Genomic DNA, 19,879 nt, shown 5'->3' with positions numbered 1-19,879 from the left:
AGTTCGAGTGCAGCAGAAGGCAAGAGCGAGGTGCTGTCTCGGTGAGGCCTCCTCAGGTCCCAGCGGCTGTGTTCTAAGAGCCTCTCCATGATTACAGGGACAATTCCCTGGTTTGGAGGAAGAGGGGGGTGGAATTCTGCCTCCTTCCAGTCTTTGGAGTTGGCCTCTCGACCCAGAGCCAAGGGGAAAGGAGACCCCCTCGGTGCTTGTTCTGGGGCAGCACCCCCCCCCACTCTGGCCTTTCTAATCACTTGGGGAAAACAATGTGGAACCCAGTGTTCTCAGACCCTGCCATCTACCCCATAAGGGAGACAGATGTCACTTCTTACACTACCTCCCATCCTTGCTCCTGCCCACAGAACCCGGGGAGACAGAATACTGGTTTAAAACCACACACCCCCAGCCCAGCGTCACCCCTCTGATCACAGAAGGGTTTTCCCAACCCAAGGACACTATGTGGACACTGTACAGACTTTTGGGGCAGGGTTTCTGCCCCTTGGCACTACTGACATCTGGGGCCATGTCACTGTTTGCTGTGGGGCTGTCCTGTGCATTGTGGGGTGTTTAGCAGCACCTGGCCTCTACCAGTAGCACCCTCTCCTGAGCTGTGACAACCTAAAACGTCTCCGGACATTGCCACATGTCTCCTGGGGAGCGAGGGGCACGCCACCCTCGATGGAGAACCGCTGCTTTAGGGACAACAGGGCCCAGTAACTTCTTCTTAGAAGCCCTGAAAGCCCTGGCTGGCGTAGCTCAGTGGATTGAGTGCAGGCTGCGAACCAAAGCATCACAGGTTCGATTCCCAGTCAGGGCACATGCCTGCGTTGCAGGCCACGGCCCCCAGCAACCACACAGTGATGTTTCTCTCTCTCTTTCTCCCTCCCTTTCCTCACTAAAAATAAATTAATAAAATCTTTAAAAAAAAGAAGAAGAAGCCCTGAAAAATAAGCAGCCGCAGGTCCCGGTGAGGACCCAGTGAACCCAGAGTACAGCCCTGAGGCTCACCTCCCCTGGTGGCGCAGTCACCAAGGAAGGGCTGTGCCTCACCTTACGGATGTGGCCTAGAGTGAAAAAATACCCCCGGGACCCCTTTTTAAAGAGGGCTTCCCATCCAAGTCTCAAGCAGATACCCTCTTGGGCCCCAAAGGCCTGCATTCGGGTCAGCGTGACCCGACTCTGCTCTGCCCCACCTGGTGGGACAAGCCGGGCGAGGTCGGCTCCCTCAGGCACCAGCTGGGACCCAGGACTCTGTGAGCCCCAGGAGGAGGCTTCCTCGGCTCACCGTCTACCCTCCGTGCTGCTGAGACCGGGCCTCGACCCCTCTGAGCCTTCCCACCGCCCTCAGCCACAGACCCCTCCCTCCTCTCAGTGTCTCCCTAGCTCCCAGAACCTGTGAAGTTCCTGCCCCTCAGCTGGCACTCGCATGGCTTTGCTTGGTTCACTGTTAGCAGGCACCCTGCCTCCTCCAGGGCTGGCAGGGCAGGGACCCTGCCTCTTTCCCCTCCACACCCCACATGGACGCACTTGTTGGCCCAGTGACGCACCGACAGGGGCTCTGAGCCTGCAGTGTCCTGTTGCCGCAGGCAGTACCAGGTGACGGTGCTGGTCCTGGGGAGGGAAGGCAAGCAAGAAGCACCAAAGGTAACGTCCCCCGCACACACAATCTCACGGTGAAACGTGTGCACATAAAAGGGTAACAAAGGGACGGACGCTCTCAGGTTTGCGCAGGCGGTCGGGGAATGGTGGGACTTGAAGAGAGGCCGTGCACCGAGGAGGAGGAGTGCCCCACCAAGCCCGCCACTCAGAGAGCACGGGGACACTAAGCACAGGTGCCTGGGCAGGGGCCCAGCTGCAGAGGCCGCAGCAGCTGGGAAGGAGCAGCAGGTGCGCTCCTCACAGCCGGGAAAGGAACGACCGGAGGAGCCCCATGAGATCACTGGCGCTGAAGGGAAACAGGTACGGAGAGCGTGTGGTCAGCCGGAATCCCGACCCCTGGTGACAAGCCTTTCCGGGAAGGAAGCGGAGGAAAAGGAGAGAGAGGAGGATGATGAAGAGGAGAGACGATGGGAGGTTGGACACCCCACAGCCAGAACCAGAAGCACAGGGACGATAACTAGTAAGAGAAGGGCTGTAAACCAGCAGGGACAGAGCCTCCCAGGGCCGAGATGCTGTGTGCTCCGGGCTGCACTTCCAGTGCCAGGGATGCAGCCGGAAAGGCTTCCTTGCCATCAGCCACAAGAGAAAGCAGTGGACCCAAGAGAGAAGGGCCGGCAAAAGCCCGGGCACCTGATGAGCAGGGGCAGGAGTCAGCAGGTGGAGGCAGGATGCACAGTGGCCTCTCCTGCTTTCAGAGAAGGGTCTGGCTTGAACCCGGTTTGAGGCGGGAACTTCTCGGGGCTGGCAACAAGCTGCGCTGTCAGGCAGAAGCCTGGCCGGAGAGATGGCCTCGCCTGTCATCGCCACCCTGGGCCTTGTGAGAGGCAAAGAGACTACTAAGGGGACGGAGCTGATGCCCAGACACAGCGGCACCTCCCCGGAGAGTGAGTCTGGGAGCAGGAGCCGAGGGGACAGTGTGGAGAAGAGCCCTGTGCTGCCTGCAGCAGAGCCAAGAGGCTCCTCTGGGCTCCTGCGTGGGCTGGCCTGGGAGCCTGGGAAAGACAGCCATGGACTGCTGAGACGGCCTGGGGTCCTTTGCAGGGACTGGAAGGGACCAGAAGGGAAAAGAGAAGGGAGTGTCCTACCCAGAGGAGAGCTGGGCCCCAGCCCCTCTCCATCCGGCTGCCCCTCACCCACCTGCCGCACCTCCACCTTGCTCTGACCCGACCCCTGCCTCTGTTGTAGAATGGCCCCAGCAGGGGGCAGGCCACACCCTGCTCCCACACATACCCCAGGCTTCCGTTTGTGCCTTTCTGCCCGAATGTAGGGACACCCACAGCCGCTCCACCAGGCCAGCGTCTTCTCACCTCAAAGCACCCCGGGGCCCACCCATCCAGGCCCTGCTTCACTCCTCCCAGCTCCGTCTGGAATCGCCCTTCTGCCAGATCACCTGCTTCCTTAACCCCAGTCCTTGAAACCCCAGTGACTGCCACCAGTCTCAGCCCAGCCCTGCCCCATCCCTCAGACTCCTGCCCTGGGCAGCTCCTCCACTGCCTCCCTAGTTCCACTCCCTGGTCCCTGAAGCCTGCCGGCTGCCGCCACACTCCTGGATACCGCGGTCCCGAGTCGTGCTCTTCTCCAGAGCCACTTCTCGACGCCCCGCCCTGACGCCTCGCACCCGCACTGCCGTTCTGCCCCAGACACAGCTGGGCCCTGGCCTCCTTCTTGCCCCCCCTACCTGGCGCAGGTTTCGGGTGACCCGGACGTCGTGCCAGGCGTTGTCGTTGAACTTGCCATTGACAGGCTCCACGAGGGCCTCGAAGGCTCCTGAGCCGAGGTTGATGACCAGCCAGACGGCGCCGGACTTGAGGGACAGGTTGACGTAGTCGGCCGACTTGCCCGTGTGCAGCATCAGCCCGTTGCGCTGCAGGGTGCGGAAGGCCAGGGTGATCTCATCCGTGCTGCTCTGGATCGGGTTGTGCGACAGGTCGTAGCAGAAGAACTCGTTGCCTTTAAAGGTGGCCACAAACTCCTCCTTGCCTGGACGCCGAGGTACGGGGAGAGGGGAGAAGGCTGAGTGGGAGAGGGTACGCCAGGCCACCCTCTTCCCCTCCAGCAGCCCGGGCGCAGGTCCCCCGAGGCCCCAACTGCAAGCTTTAGGCCCTCTCGCCTCCCCGGCCTCTCCCCCCTCCTCTCCGGACCCTGCCATCTCTGCTGTCAGAAGTCAACTTCCCCCATGTCCATTTCCAAAGCAGGAGACTGCTAAGTAGTTCTCACGCTGACAGCTGACAATTAAGCTGCCACCGGGCCAGGCAAAGCAGCCATTCTCACTGTCTCCTCCCCCACTGGCCTTCCATCAGCCACTCCCCTTAACCAAGGCGTGTGGAAGAGACGCACGAGGCTCCACCTGACTTCTCCCTGCGAGAGCCTACTCTATGGCCAGGGCACCAAGGTGCCCTGAGTGCAGCCCACCTCCCTCTGCTGCCTCTTCTCCGTGAGGACCATTCTCAGCCCAGGGACAGTTTCAGGCCTCACCGGCAGGCAGGAGGCAACTAACAGGCATGCGATGCAGCAGTGAGCAGATGAGAGGAATACGGAAATGGAGGGGAGGGGGAGGCAGGGGTAGGACACATGGGGAGGCAATGCAGGTGACGGAGATGTGTGCCAGGTAGCAGCAGGCCACTGGGGGGGCTCACACAGAGGCTCCCATGCCAGCTATCACCCCCACCCCCACTTCCTACTCCAGCCTCAGAGGACAGCAGAGATGGGCCCTTAGGCAGACCGCCACTGAGGGGTCCAAGAGAATGGGTGTGAGAACCAGTGTGCAGGTGAGTGGCCGCGGGTGAAAGGGCAAGGGCAGGCCTGGCTCTCATGCACGCACGTGTGCATGTGTGTGCACAGGGCTCCTTCCACAGGCACTTTTTTTTTAAAGATTTTATTTATTTACTTTTAGAGAGAGGAGAAGAGAGAAAGAAAGGGAGAGAAATATCAATATGCAAGAGTTATGTGATCAGTTGTCTCTTGCACGCCCCCAAATAGGGATCTGGCCGGCAACCCAGGCATGTGCCCTGACTGGGAATCGAACCAGCGACCTTTCCTTTTGAAGACCAGCGCTCAATCCACTCAGCTTCACCACCCAGGGCCCAAGGCACTTTTTAAGCAGAAGCAAAAATGACTAGGAGAGCCTTAGGGGCACTTAGCATTCTGTAAGTGGGTGACAGGTGAGAGGTCAACGACTCGGAGGAGGGAAGCTGGGGCTTCACAAGCCAGAGCCCACGAAGAGGGAAGAGAACAGGGTGAGGAGAGCGGAGAACCACAGCGACCGCTCCTCCTCCCCAGCAAACGGCTTGTCCTGCCCGCCTCACAGGAACGAGAGTGCTGGCAAAGGCCTGTATGGAGTGCAGGGGTGGGGTACAGGCCCCAGGTCTGGCAGGAGCAAGGCACAATGCGGGGGCAGGGACACGCGTGGCCCTCGTAAGGCACCTGCTGGGCCGGGCCACAGCAGCGGGTGCCGCGCGTGGGATCAGGGCTCTGTGGCGCACTCTCTGCCGATGCCCCTCCCCTGCACACACAGCCCCGCTTCTCCCTGTCCGGGCAGGCTGCCCGTAGACTCGGTCCTTGCTGCCTCCGGATGCCAAAGCACCAGCTGCTGCCCCAGAGCCTGGCACCACACTTACTGCAGCTGGCAAGGCCCAGCTTCCTGAGGCCACAGGGCGGCGAGGCTGGTGAGGACACAGGCAACGTGGGGACAGTCAAAACCCTGCTCTGCCTACCTCAGGGCTCCGGTGGGGAGGGCCAGAGAGAATAAAGGGGAAGGGTCAAGCCGAGACAAGAAGGGGAAGGTGTGGAGGGAGGGAGATGGACCATCGGGGACAGAAAGGAAACGGTGAGGGAGCAAGAGGTGACACAGTGAAGCAATCTGGATAAAGATAAGGAGCAAACTGGGAGGGGACAGGCAACAGGGATGGGAAGAGGACCAGCAAGGAAAGGGGGACCTCGACCTCTAAGCAATGGAAGCCAGGGCTTTGTCAGGATTTTACTGCTTCCATAGCAACCGGGCCTGCTGCCGGGACACTGGCAAGGGAAGGAGAGGCAGGCTCAAGGACCAGAAAGGGGATCCTGTTTGACCTTGGGTTTGCCACACGTACTAGTCTCTCCCAGAAGCCAGGCCTTCCCTCCCACTCCTTCACCTCCACTGCAGTCAGGGGAAATACCATCAAAGGGAGTGTCAATCAGGGGAAAAGGCAAGAATAAGGCAACCACGTGAAAAAGTGATTGGGACAGAACAAAAGAGGCCAGTGAAAAGGAGAGAGGCGGGGCAGGGGCTGGACCATGGCTGCCCAGGAGGCAAAGCGGGGAAACGAGGTCGGCCGGCCTCCCTTCCTCCAGGCTCTGCCTCGGGTCTCCCAGGCGAGGAGGCAAAGCCACTCTGCAGCCTGAGTGCACATGTTCTCCAGTTCCCTGTGCAGCCGGAGACCCTGGGAGGCCCAGAGAGGAGAGAGGCTTGACGCAGCCAGAGGAAGCCTGAAAGGATTTCAGGAGACGGAAGAGAAAACCCGAGGGTGGTGGGAAGCACAGAGAGACTCTGAGTAGGGAGGAGGGCAGCGGGACCTCGAGGGATGTGGGGGCGACTCTTTCAGGGTAAGGATGTGGAGGCTGCCCAAGCACAAACCAGACCTGGGAGGAGCAGAGCTGAAGCACCAGGGGGCGCTCTCCCCCATTTGGCGGCCCAGACCATCCCGAAACTACAACCCCAGCAGAGCCTGAACAATCACAGCTCCTAACAGCCCCTGGTTCAGGAAGGGGCGTAGTGGCTGATGCGTGTGTTCTTCCCAGGTCAGGGAGCCTGGGGCCCCCCAAATGTCTCAGTCAAGCCGAATGTGTCTAGAGACCAGTCGTGTGGTCCTGGCTTTCTGAGCGCTGTGAGGGGCACAGCAGCTGCCTCATCTCTCTGGGCCCAGCCCAGAGCCCTCCTCCGGGACGGTCTCCAGCCCCCTCGCCCCTCCCCACTCTCCAGCACTACAGCTGTCCGTTCTGCTCATTTGGCTCTCACTGCCGAGTAACATCTTGTACTGCTCCCCTGAGAGGAAGTGTGATGTGAGAGAGACCTGGGCACCGACACTGGCTCTTCCACCAGCTCCGTGACCTTGGCCAGGAGGCAGCATCTCCCAGCCCCAGCTTTCTGCCTGGACAAAGGAGCTAATCATCGGCCTACCTCGCAGGTCGCTCTGGGCCTTAGAGGGAGAACAGACGGGTGTGACTTCCTAAGCTGTGGACCATTCCTCGAATAAACGACTCTTGTGCTGCTGTGTAAGTTTCTGTGTGTGTATGCGCTGCCTCTCTCTAGATCAATGAATACATTAACTCCTCTGGACAGTCTCCGCTTTTCATATACTTTGCATGTACTATGCGTTATTGTACTTATTTGTTAGAATGTCAATGAGCCCCTTGAGAACAAAGACCAGTTGCCCATTGAAAATCGCTTTGCTGAGCACGTGCCTCCTCCTGTGCCAGGAGCGGTGTGAGGCAGGGGGGCACACGAATGAAGAGGCCCAAGGGCTGTCCGCAGGGAGCTCAGTCCAGTGAGGGAGGCAGACAGGTAAAGTGACAGTTACAACACAGTGGGACAAGCGACTAATGGGTGTGTAGACAGGGGGAACACCTGAGAGTGTCTGGGGTCGCCTGGGGAGTTGAGGGGCTCCTTCCAGGGTGGACGGTCTGGCTGCTTTTTTAAGAGTCAGCTGAAAGAGACACCAGATCGCTGGGGAAGACAGCAGGGATGGCGGAGATCCAGGCTGACGGAACAGCGTGTTCTGAACAAACGCAGACGGGACTCGATAGCCCCAGTGCTTGGCACCCACCGGTGTTCCTTGAAGGGTTGCGAAAGTACCCTGACCACTTCTTAGAAAAGAGGATCTCTTAAGAGAGCAGCTTCCGTGCTTAAAGTCTACAGCCCTGAGACAGGCTCAAGGGCCCTGCGCTGGTCTCGGGGGGCTTTGGCAGGCGTCACTTCCCTCCTCTGCAAACCCAGGGCAACGCGCCCCCCCACGGAGGGTCGTGGAGGTTCAGTGAGGTGATGCATGTGACCCACACATATTATAAATGCTACATCCGCCACCCAGAATCTGATGATTAAGTGGGGGTGGGGGTTCCCCCGCTGCCTGGTCATTCCACCAGAGAAACATACTTTCTAGCAATGAGTCTATACAACCGCCACAGAAAGACATGTGTATTCTAGACAGAGGTCACCAGGACAACTGAGCTTTGGGAAAGAAGTGGAGGCGTGTGGCCCTTCACACCAGGGTGGGTACAGGGGGTGCAGGCCAGCCAGCCCCTGTGGGCCTTGGAGAGGGTACCCCTCTGTTGACTAACCACCCCCATGGGAAGTGCAGTCTGCTTGCAGGGGGTGAGGGCTGGGCTCCCTGGGGACTGTGGTGTCACTGACCTTTCGTCGGCTGGTGCACATCACCGGCTGCTCCTCTCCCGGCCCCCCCCTCGGAGAACAGTAAGGACCCTACTGGAGAAGCAGAATTGGGGAGTCAGGCACGGGGGCTACCCAGCCAGTCCCACCCCAGCCTTGAGGTGATGGAGGGGTCTTTCCAGGGCAAAGGTCCTCTTGCTTGGAGGACAGGTTTGGGGCCAGGGGAGCTGCTCTGGGGACTCACGTGCTTTGGGGACTATGGGGAAAGAGCCTGTTGACAAACCAAGGATTCCATTGGCCCCAGAAATCCCATCAGACTCGTGACCACCAACTTCTGCCCTTTGCCCAGGCCTGATCGGACTGGGGGGGGAGACCGCACTGCTGGCTCGGGAATCCCTTCTGCCTGTGCACACAGTACAGCCCCCAGGGTGGGGAGGTTGGGGGCGGGGCCTGAGCTCCCACTTCCTGTTCCTGTCTCATCCTCCTTCCTACTCTGTATCTTTGCTCTGCTGGGTCAGAGTTCACACTCTTCAACTCTTCAGAAGTCTGATACAGGCACCCTTCCTCCAAAACTCCCCAATTCACGCACCACACTCCCCTCTTCTGATCTTTGACTGTCCTCGGTGCAAACCTGGCTCTCCGCCTCCACCTGGTTCATGTACCACAGGGAGTGCATTTGACGTCAGCTTTGTCCACATCTCTGCCAGTCAGACTACGGGGCGTCGCAGGGGCGGGGCCACAGTTTCTGCTCGTACCCTATCCCTCCATTGTGCCTTCACAGGGCTGTGCACTCCAAGGGAGGTCCTGACTGGCTGGATCTCCTAAGAGGGCTGAGAAGCCCTCTCTCAGGGGTGACTCCTTGCTCGGTGCCGCCCAGCTTGGCTGCCCCGGGTTCCTCTCCGAAGGCCCCACGGGCATGTACGCCTGGATTCCAGGTCAGCTTAAGCTCTTCCGCCACCCACCCATTCCGGTGATTTTGTGTGCTTAGCACCCAGTTCCCAGGCACCCACACCTTTTGCCAGACCTCATAGGGTGGCTTCAGGATGAGGGGAGCTCAAAATTGGAGTTTAAAAGTCCCTGCACAGGCCCTTACTCCCACCCAATCCCAAATCCCCAGAACTAAAGCTAGAGTGATGCCTGAACTGTGGAGCGTTCAAGGGTAGGGGGTCCCTGTGGTCCTCAACTATGACAAGGGTGAGGCACAGCCAGGACCCCAGAACCAGGCACTGACGGGCAAGAAGGATGTAAGTGAACCAACCAGGCCCTGACTCCCCACCTGGGGCTTCCCCTTCCCCCACATTTCTTGCCATAATTTCACATCCCTGCAAGAATCACGGGCCCCTCCTCTCCCCAGACCTAAGCCCATCCCCAAATTCCAGATCTTAGTCTCTCCCCACAGCCCAGCCACCCTGCTGGCCTCTGCTGCCTACAGGCTGAGGACCCCGCCTCCTCCCAGCGGAAGATGAGCCCCAAGAGAGGACTGCTCTGGACAGGGGAGCAGTGCCTACGGGTCTAGAAGGTCAAATGCACGAGCTCAAGAGAATCAATGGCGGGGATCCCTGGTGGGGGGGCGGGGGTCGTAGCTAGCAGGGACCATAGTCAGGACTCCCGGGCTCTGTCTCCAGTTCCTGAACACCAGGGCTCTCTGAAGCGGTAGGGGCTTGGTGGCGGCTAAAAATAAGAGCATTGCCCACGGTGCCACCAATCAGAGTCCGTGTAATCACCAGCAAGTCCCTTCATCTCCCCGGGCCTAAGTGTCCTCATCTGTTCAACAGAGTCAAGAGGTGTTCAAAAGCTACAAGGGTGAAGGCGTGCAGTGGGGCAGCTGTGGAGAGGGGGGTCCCATGCCAGCGTTCCCCTGCGTTTCCCGCTTACTGCATTGTGGATACAGGGGGTCCCCCCACAGCAGCTGGGCGCGGGGAGGGAGGCTGCCTAAAGTCCCCTTTCTCCAGCCCGCACTTTTCTCTTTTTATTTGGGTTCATAGAGAAGAAAGAATGATCAGAATGAGTGGAAGAAAATAAAATACCACCATGAGAAATCAAAAGAGCAAGATACACTACCAGGAAAACGCAAAAAGGTGGCTGGAGACAACGGCAGGAGTTCAAACATCTCTTGATGTCAGAAACCAAGGTGAGATGAGGGCGGATGGAGTGAGGCGGGGAGGGGGGGAGAGGGGAGAGCACAGGCACGACCCGACCCCCACCCCCACCCCAGCAAGCCCCCCAAAAAATAAAGACATGGCAGAGGAAGGGGTTGGGAAGGGAAGGAAGGAGGTGGGACAGATGGAGGAGGGGAAAGAGGAACAAGGAGAGGAACAGAAAATCCAGGCGCAGGTTGGGGGCAATCCAGTCCAATCCAAAGCAAACCAGAACTTCAGACCATACCTTCGCTGTTTAACGTCAGGTGAGCCGGACCTTGGAAAGGGGAAGGAGAGAAAGAAAGAAAGGAAAAACAAAAAAAAAGAAGAAGAAAGAAAGAAAAGGGGAAAGAAACAAAGAAAACACGAGTCATCAAAATCAGCCAGAGAGAGGGGAGAAAAAAGCTTTTGCTGCCACAATTTAAAAACCCTTTTTAACTTGTGACAGACATCGGGGAAAAGCCCCCAGCCCAGCAGCTGAGGAAGGGGCCCGATGCCGAAACAGAGGGTGCAGGGCATGAGGGGGGGAGAGAGAGAGAGAGAGAAGGGGGCGCCAGAGAGGGGGAGGGGGACAGGCAGAACCAGAGGAGGAATGGGGCAGGGAGTCACTGCAGGGGGGAGAGGACGTTTTGGTTTCTTTTTTTCCTTCTTGCCGGAAAAAAAAAAAGGAAAAGGAGGAGAAGCATGAGGCTGGGAGTGCTGCTTTTTCCTTTTTCTTTTTTTCTTTTTTTTTTTCTTCCGGGAGACGGAGAGAAAAAAAAACGGTCAACGAGAAAAACGATTCAGATGGAGGAGAAAATAAAACACGACACAAAAATCAAAGCCACCTGGAGAAAGAGAGAGTGTCCCGTTAGCGTGGAATTGAGCGGGCAAGGGGGACCTCCAACCCCACCCCCCCACGCCCCATCCCTGTCACCCCTATGACTCTGGCAAAGGAGGGGAAGCGGGGGGCAGGAGGGACCTGGGCCTAGAGGGGCCCCCCCGCCAAAGTGAGCCTTGGAGCGCATCTGCCCAGTGCCAGTCCTCCCAGCTGCCCCTCCCACAGCCCCTGTGTGGACAGCAGGCGCCCTGCACGCCCGGGTTCTATAAGGAAACTGGGGTTTGGGAGCCCAGAGTGAGGTGGGAGAAGGCACAGTCTGGGGAGACACTAGAGCAAGGACGGGGGACACGCCAGGACTAGGAGCCTGCAGCCAGTGCTCCCGGACAGCAGTGGGGAAAGAGGACAGCCCAGGCCCACGGCAGGAGGCCCGGGTCTGTGAGAGGTCAAACACCCTGCTCATCAGTTGTCCTGTGGACCCCCTTTCTCTGGCCAGGCTGTCTCTGAGATGACCCAAAAGCTGTTTTTGAAAATGGAAGAAAGAAACCCCATATCCAACACTGTGAGCAAGAGCAGCTGGGATTGTTTTCAGGATTATCGTGGCCCCTTAAAAGAGCCTGGTCAGCCCTGACCCAGGACACCGCTCAGCCTTAAGGTAAGAGTCTCTGGTCCCCTGGACCAGGTCCCCAGTCTCCAGAAGGTACCAATCAAGGAAAGCTCTCTCCAGAGGGGCTGGCAGCGTGAGGCTGGGCTCCGAGGCTGGGCTGAGACCCCAGGACCTGAGATGACCAGCCAGCCCCACTGAGCCTCAGGCCTGCCAGTCCCCTCACCCTTCACCCACGGTGTCTGGCCAAGAGACCGGGAAAGGGAGAGGCCTGCAGTCAGTACCACGTCACCCTTGGAACCCATCCCAGCTGCTGTGGCAATGGGATGCGGGCCCTGGGGGTGAGAAGCAGGGCCAGGGCAGGGGTTTCAGGGGCAAAGGGCCCCGGGTGTCTCAGAGATGAAGCTGAGGGCCAGTGAGCCTGCGTTCAGGAGGAAGGCGGCGAGGAGGCCGGGAAGGTGTGGCCAGGGGCCAAGGCCTGCATCCTGTGGAAGATGGGGGCAGGTGGTTCATGGTGCCCCCTTCTCTCTCGGGCACATCGGTTTCTCCCCACCTCTGGGTCTGAGGCCAGTTGGGGCTGGGGACCATGGCTGCTGAGGGCTACCTCAGGACAGAACAACTCTCGGGAAGACACGGGTTTTATCTACAAAACGGGGGGGGCCCAAGCATTTGGACTGAGTCTTTTATCTTGCTCTGAATGACCCCCACCAAATCCTTCCTCAAGAACTACCTGCATCCACCTCCAAACCCCTAAATCCGGAACCTAGACCAAAGCCCTGACCCCTCATCTGGCAAAAATAGACTGGCTCATAAGCTCCCACCTTTGGAAACCCAGGCCCGGGAGCTGGTGCCCTGTGGACCCGCCCTCTGCTCCCTGCACGCGTGTGCTATTGGGGGCGGGGTGGGGGGGGTGAACAGCATCTCTCCCCTTGCAGACCCTTCCACTGCCCAGCTCCTAGCCAGCCTCATTAGCATGCGGAGCTCTCCCTCTGTCACCACGGCAACCAGCTGCTCAGCTCCCTCAGGCGTGACAGCACCAGCCATCTTGGTGAAGGGGAGGCCAGTTCCCTGCCCTGTCTCCCACGGCTCAGCCAAGCCTGGCTCTGGGGTGCTCGCCCCACCTAGCCATGCCTCCCCACCTGGCCCTGAAGCCTCTCCTCCCTCCCCATGCCCAGCTCCCGCCCAGTAGGCCCCTCCTCATGTCCACCTGTGGCATCAGCCCCTCCTCCCACCACAGGAGAAGAGCTGGCAGTGACGAAGGATGGCACTACCAAAGGTCCTTTCTTAGGGCACTTTATCTGGCTGCTTCTGTGTCTTCCTTCTGCTACAAGAGGCTGGGGAGAAAGGAGGTGGGGCAGCCAGGATCCCCCAAAAGGAGATGCTCAGCAGGGGGCTAAGGAGCAGGATGTCTGGGCTCCTGGGAGGAAGCCAGGCCTGAGACACAGCGTCAGGGCGCGAGAAGAGAGGGTGAAGCACAGGGGACTCAGAGATCCGAAGGGGGGGCTGCGCAGTCCGGAGCACAGTGACACAGAGGAGGCCCCACCCCCCGCCCCGCCTGAAACCACCACCTGCTAAACCCACTCTCGCTCTCACTCCCTTCCTCTCCTACCAAACTCCCAAGAGGACCAGCACCGAAAGAAGGCAGCCAGTTACAGGGGACAAGGTTGAGAGACACACAAGCAGACACGTCACAGAGACACACAGAAGCGTCACACCACTAGGTTTGCACACACACATGCCCTCACACTCACACAGCCGCAGACACACACCCCTGCACAGCCACTGACATGCAGGCACACTCAAGGCCCCAGCCAAGCCAGCAGACCACTGCGCCGCCCCCAAGAAATGGCTGGGTGACGTCACAAGCCTCATTCCCCAAAACCCCGTCCCCAAAGCCCGGCCCCCTTCCTGTCCCTGCTGATCCTATTCGCTTGGACAGGAACTGCTCCCTTTTCCCTCCCCTCCCAGCTCCAGCCTCAGGCCCCAGCAGCCCCCCAACCCACTCCTCCTGGCCGGGATGTTTTGCCCTTCCCGGTGCAATCCTCTCTGCCCCTCCCCCCGTGAGCGTCCTCCCTGTTCCCACCACTGTTTGCCCCTGTCCTTCCTCCTGAATATCTGCCCCTCCTCCACCTCCCCCCCCCCAGCCCCTCTCCTCTACCCTCGTCTCCCTTCTCCCTGCCTCCCTTCCTCTCTCCCTTTGTTCCGGAGCAGACATGACATCAAGAGCAGCGAAAAGTCACATCAGCACTAAATCTTATCTCCAGCCCTCAGAAGGCGGCGTCCACCCAGACACGCAGACTCTCTCACGCGCGCAGAGGTAAACACTGGCACACGGACACGCAGACACAGGCGGGGCAGGTGCAGACACAGAGGCAGACACTCCTGCAGAGGCACAGAGACGGGGCCACACCGCGGGAGACACGGTGAGGGAGGCACACGCTCCTCCACAGACACGCAGACGCACGTGTATACAGAAGTGCACAAAGACACACAACAGCAGCAGAGCTGTGTGCACGCATGTGTGCACAGACACACACACACACACACACACACACACACACACACACACGGGTGCCTGCATGCTAGGACCAGGGGGCCTGAGGACATCCACAGAGAAGAGACATCAATCAGAGAGACCAAACCATGGACGCCACCAGGAAAAATGGACTCTAGCCCCATGCTCAGGGTGAGAGCCCACCCTCCTTTCTTTCCCAGGACTCCTGCTCCCCGCTGCTGCGCCCAGGGCAGGGCCCGGGCCCAGGGAGCTCCTGCTCCTACTGCTTCTCCAGGAAGAGAACGTGGGCAGGTTTGGTGCCTGGGGCCCCATCTCCCGCCCACCTTGCTGCCTGCCTTCTCCGTGGTGGCCATGTGAGCTCGCCGGCAGCCCAGCCTCCAAGTCCAATCACCCGACTCGGTCTTCCCTCTCCCTGACCTCGTCCACCCCAGAGGAAGAAAAGAAACAGAGAACCAAACCGAGGGGGAAGGTCCAGAGAACGACAGGAACCCAAAGAGGGCCTGGGGAAGGACAGAAACCAGAGACAAAGACAGAGGTCCGGGGACAGAGCCCTGGAGAAAACCCCAAGAGAGAGAGAAGAAAGGCAAAAGAACGAGAAGACAGGGAAAGAATGGACAGAGAGGCATGTGCCCCACCCTTGCCCTTGGCCTGGGCTGCAGGAGAAGCAGACCACCAGCCCACAGGACAGGGGGCAGGGGCCTGCTGCAAGTGCCAGTCAGAGCAGAGGGGCTGCCACCTCCCCACACTCGCGGACCCCCGGGGACAGGGCCCAGCCCCTGTCCGCCCTTTCCGAGCCCCAGCGAGCATTCTGCCCCAGCACTGCTCCCAGCCCCCCAGCTTCCATCGGGTCAGCACGGCTTTTCTGAGCTCCCTCTGCTGGGCTGGGCAACACAGAGTCTCGTCACTTGCTCTGGGCACTCTAGAAGCCCCCAGCCCCACCCTCCACTCACAATGCCTGTCCCCTCCCTGAGGAAGAAAAAGAAAGGCCAGCTGGCAGACCCGCACTGAAGACAGACAAGGGCCTGCCCTCTGCCTGGCAGCTCTCCCCGCAAACCAGTCAAGAGGGGAAAGGCCAGAGGGGGTGCCAAGGCCGCCAAGGGGACCCCCAGACATCCTTCCCTGGGTGTGGGCAGGGGAGGGAGCCCTCAGGTAGCCAGCGATACCCCCCACATAGGATCCCACAGCAACTGATTGGTCACTTCTGTGACCAAAAGGTATCACTCACCTTCCATGGGGTGCTCCTCTACAGGCCAGTGGTGTTCAGCAGGGGGCGAAGCAGAGTGAGAGAGAGGGAGGGAGAGAGGGTGGGGGGAGGGGGAGAGAGAGAGGGAGAGAGGCTGTTAGCAAGGATACTACAGACAGGGCTCCAAGGAGAGTGAGCCATTCAAGGTCTCCAAGCCCACCCAGGCCCCGGACACAGGCCACCCAACCAGGAAGGCTCTGCTGGGGACGGGACAGAGACCGAGACTGAGGTGTTTTTTGAGTCTGTGCCTCACACACAGCGTCACGCAGCCCAAGAGGACCCAGGCCTCGTGTTGCATTTCAGGAAACTGAGGCCCGGGCAGGGAAGTGGCAACACAAGGTCACGTGGAGACTCAGAGGCAGAGCCTGGAGCTGCAGTCAAGCGTCCCGGCCCCTCCCCTGCATCCCAGTGCCTCTCTGAGACAGATGGAGACACGCTCACACAGGGCTCACCGGGGACACGCACACTCGTGCTCAGTGACACACTGACACACATAGGCACTTACTGATCTAGAGACACATGTGATCTCCCACTCAGCTCACGTCCAAAGCCCTTGCATGCAGGACCCAACACGTGGGGGTGCACCCCACGTGTTCCCGGCCCAGGGGAGAAAAGTCTTGGGTATGCAAATCAGAAAACACCCTTCCGCCCCAAAGTGCTGTGTGATCCCCCAGAGGCGGTTCCTCCCACTGGCTAAAGCTCCCGGAGCAGGCTGGGCGCCGGCCTGCCTTGTACGAGGACCAAGTCACCCCTTCCAAACACTTCTGCCATGCCCACCCACTGGGAGCCGTTCGAGAAGCAACCGGCAGGAACAGAACAGCACAGCCTACAAACAGACCCGGGGGAAAACACACACACACACGTGGGCCCCAGGATACGCACACATACACACAAACAGCTCTTCACTACACAGTTAGGCCTGGAAGCACACACCGTCTCCTCCTACCTCCAACCTCATTTTGTTATTTGCTCACTCGCTCTTCGGGGTTTAGCTGTCCTCCAGAAACACACACTGTCATTTATCATAACTTATGCCACCCCCGTAATACACACACACAGGCTGAATGCAGAATCAATACCCACACAGTGATCTAATGCACGATATGAGATGCGTACACCACCACCCCACACGCCCTCCGGTGGCTAAAGACACACCCTGAGATGAACATAGCTCCCTTTTCTTCTGTCTGTCTATCCGTTTATCCCCCTGCCTATCTATCCATCCATCTACCTACCTATCCCCCACCTTCTAAACCTACCCACTCAAGCCTCTACATATCTAGGTGTGTCACAAACACACTACTATGCAACAGAGAGCTGCTTTTACCTGCCAGCTGCAACCCCAAAAGCTGTGTAAACGATGACTTTATTAAATAAACTGAGTCCCGTTACATTTGCCGGCCTGGCTAACTGAAGAGGCCCTCGGGGAAACCCCCGGGGGCTCTCACCAAGAGCCCTCCGTCCGTCCTCTTCGGCCCCAGTGTGCGAAGGCCCCAGTCAGGGGCACAACCATCTCTCCGGCACCTGCACGAACTAGGAGGCACGATGCCTTCTAGATCATCCAGCGTGGGGGTATTTCAAAAGGCCTTGCCCCTTGCCACCACCCTGGGCCATGCTATGCTCAGGGAAGCGGAACAACCAAGTTCGGCCTGCTGCCCGTACAAGCCTTCCCCTCTCCTGGCTTCTGAGAGGTGGCACCCAGGGACCCATTGCCTCCACTTTCTCTGCAGCTCTTCGCTTTCTGCTCACTGACCTGCGCCCCGCACCTGCCGCCCCGGCCCCTGCAGGCTCAGTCCCACGCCCTCCACACTCCTCTCTCTTCTCCGGCCCTCCTCGGTGACAGATCCCTTTTGTTGTTCGGGGAGCCCCCCAAAACTGTATTTGTACAGCCCCAGCCTCTCCCCTGGGTGCCAGCCCTGCATGCTCACCTGTCTGCTCAGCAATTACTCGGGCGGCTCTCTGCCATCCAAACTCCACCACTAACACCACGCTCGACCTCTCCGCCCCCATAACGAAGTGCCTGTTTCCCTGCGTTCAGCAAAGACACTGCTTCCAACCAACACTTCCTGAGCACCCACACTCTGCCAAGCTCCCGAGGTCCATTAGTGAGCCACACTCCATACAGACCCTCGGTACACGCCGGTGTGCCTCCGCCTCGCAGCAGCCTGAGGGAGCTCCGTGGTATTATGTACCTCCTTTGGACAGACGTGGGTACTTCCCCAGGAGCACGAAATCACCTTGGCCTTTGTCCTCTGACTGACAGGTCACCACAGCCCCCACCCTCACCCCGCGTTTCCTGCATTAGACTCCTGCTGGTTGGCCTCCCAGCCCATCCCCAGCCTGGCTCTCTTGGCACCAGTCCCAGATACACCGACCAAATACTTTGTGACCAACACGCACACAACACATGCACGCGCGCACACACACTTGGAACTTTTCAGCGGCTCCGGTGCAAACCTCTCTTCTGTCCTCTTGACCCATATATCCATCTGCATTCAGAAAAGCTCTACCTGAGTGTCTCATGGGCTTCTCGCCCTCCACGTGTCCAAGATCCATCCCATCCCCCCCACCCAAGGCCCTCTCCCCTGCCTGAATTCCCTGAGCAGGTTAGGCACCCAGGAGTCGGCCCGGCTCTGTTTCCACGCCACCCACCAGGTCCATCGGTTCCTTCTAAAACCCGAAAAACTGAACTAAGCTCCTAGAAACCCTTTTCATCCCTCCATCACCATCTGCACAGCCCCAAGGGCAGACCGCCATCAGATCCTCCCCTCAGAACATTAATGAGCTTCTTAAACTGTAGCCTTTTTCCCCTACAGCCAGTCTTTTCACCCGCAGCTCATAGTCCAAGTACCGCCAAAGCGATCCAAACGAGTCACAACCCTGCAGACAGCTCTTCACAGCTCCCCAGAGCCTACAGGAAAAAAATCCTCTAGTCTCAGGAAAGTCCATTTGCAGTTTGACCACACCCCCCTCCAACCTCCTCTCCTGCAACAGTTTAGGCTCCAGCCACACCCAATTTCTTCCCTTTTCCCTAACATGCCACATCTCTGCACATATTTTGAAATGCCCCTCCCCATCCTTATTCTTCTCATCCTCAGCAGTCTGAAAGAAGTCGACTCTTGCTTTCAGACCAGGTCAGTACGGCTTCATCTGTGTTCTGAAGTGACCTCCCAGGCAGAGCCAGCCATCCCTCTTTCGTGCCAGCCCTCGATATGTGCATTGTGCTATTATTTCACTTATCGGGTCTGTCTTGCGATTGTGTTTCCATCTCTGCTTCCTGGCCAGACTGTGAGATATCCAAGAGCAAGGACAATGTCTCATTCATCTCTCTATATCCAGCTGCTAGCACAGTTCCTGGCTCAGGAAAAAGCATGGCTGTGTTTATTGAATGAATAATAAAAAGCACATCTCATGTAATGAGCACTACTTCAAGCGTGCCTGGCTCTTTCCGTGCACTGTATCGTTTCCTCACCACCATCCCCTCATCAATGGATACTGCTGTGACTCCCTTGTAGAGATGGGGAAACCGAGGCTCAGATAGTGGAAGAAACTTTTCCAAGATCATACTGTTCATTAGGAACAGAGCCAAAGTCTGAACCCAAATTCATCTGGCTTTAAAACTTCCAGTGAAACTACATTCTTGGCTTGGAAGTCAAGACTTCTAGGAGTTCCCTTTATTCCACAGTTCTGATTTTTATCTCTCACAAAGCACAAACAGCTGGGTCTCCTCACCACCCCTCCCCGAGACACTTGACTCACATTCACTGTCTGGTACATGAGACTCCTCATTTAGTCTGTTTTCCTTATGGCAAAGGCCCATCCTTTCCTTTCTACCTCCATCAAGGTCACTCAGTCATCCTTGATCTAGCCAAGTCCCACCTCTTCCTTGAAGCCTTCCCAGACTACTAGGATTAATAATTATATAGCCCTGTCTGGGAAGCTCAGTTGATTGGAGCATCAGCCCATGCCCCCAAAAGTTGGGGGTTCATTCCCTGGTCAGGGCACATACCAAGGTTGCAGGTTTGATCCCCAGTCAGGGGACCTACAGGAGGCAACTGATCAATGTTTCTCTGTATGTGTGTGTCTCTGTCTCTCTCTAAAATCAATAAACATACCCTCTGGCAAGAATTTTAAAAATAATATCATTATGGTAGCATTTATTGATCACTTAGATAGTACCTGGCACATTCTAAAGGATTTCCATATATAAACTCATTTAGTCCTTTTTTTTTTCATTTAGTCCTTTTTTTTAAAATTGTTATTCGATTACAGAGTAGGACATTGAAGAACAATGTGATTAAGTAAACTGCCTAAGTTCACACAGCTGGCAAGTAGCAAAGCTGGGATTCAAACCCGGGCAGCCCGTGCTCTTAGCCACTCCGCCTCACGAGGCTTTCCTTGGGAGCACATCCACCTCCCCTCCAGAGTTTTACAGCAGCCGCTCCCGGTACGGCTCTCCCGAGCAGTCGGTCCCATTCTGCCTGGAGCCATTTCCATCCGCAGAAACTGTCAGGACCACAGATATCAGATGTTAGAGCTGACAGT

The 19,879-nt window shown here is 58.1% G+C and overlaps 1 protein-coding gene across 21 annotated transcripts in view; it reads right to left on the bottom strand.

Moving 5' to 3' along the window:
* NRXN2 (neurexin 2) overlaps positions 1–19,879 on the bottom strand; it is a 103,657-nt gene that overhangs the window by 67,072 nt on the left and 16,706 nt on the right. For 14 of the 21 annotated variants that reach the window (XM_045855005.1, XM_045855006.1, XM_045855014.1 and 11 more), the window contains exons 3-6: positions 15,317–15,334; positions 10,403–10,432; positions 8,042–8,113; positions 3,335–3,636 (exon numbers count right to left, since the gene is read on the bottom strand). In XM_045855005.1, coding sequence (XP_045710961.1) covers positions 3,335–3,636; positions 8,042–8,113; positions 10,403–10,432; positions 15,317–15,334 — 422 coding nt within the window. The remainder of the gene's footprint in view (positions 1–3,334; positions 3,637–8,041; positions 8,114–10,402; positions 10,433–15,316; positions 15,335–19,879) is intronic. The other 7 variants (XM_045855013.1, XM_045855012.1, XM_045855001.1 and 4 more) reach the window with 2 other exon arrangements.

Source organism: Phyllostomus hastatus, unplaced genomic scaffold (assembly GCF_019186645.2).
Source record: "Phyllostomus hastatus isolate PE091 unplaced genomic scaffold, TTU_PhHast_1.1 phas_scaffold_11, whole genome shotgun sequence".
Lineage (NCBI taxonomy): Eukaryota > Metazoa > Chordata > Mammalia > Chiroptera > Phyllostomidae > Phyllostomus > Phyllostomus hastatus.
The sequence above is the reverse complement of the archived record's forward strand: the minus strand, read 5'-3'. Positions and strand labels throughout refer to the sequence as shown.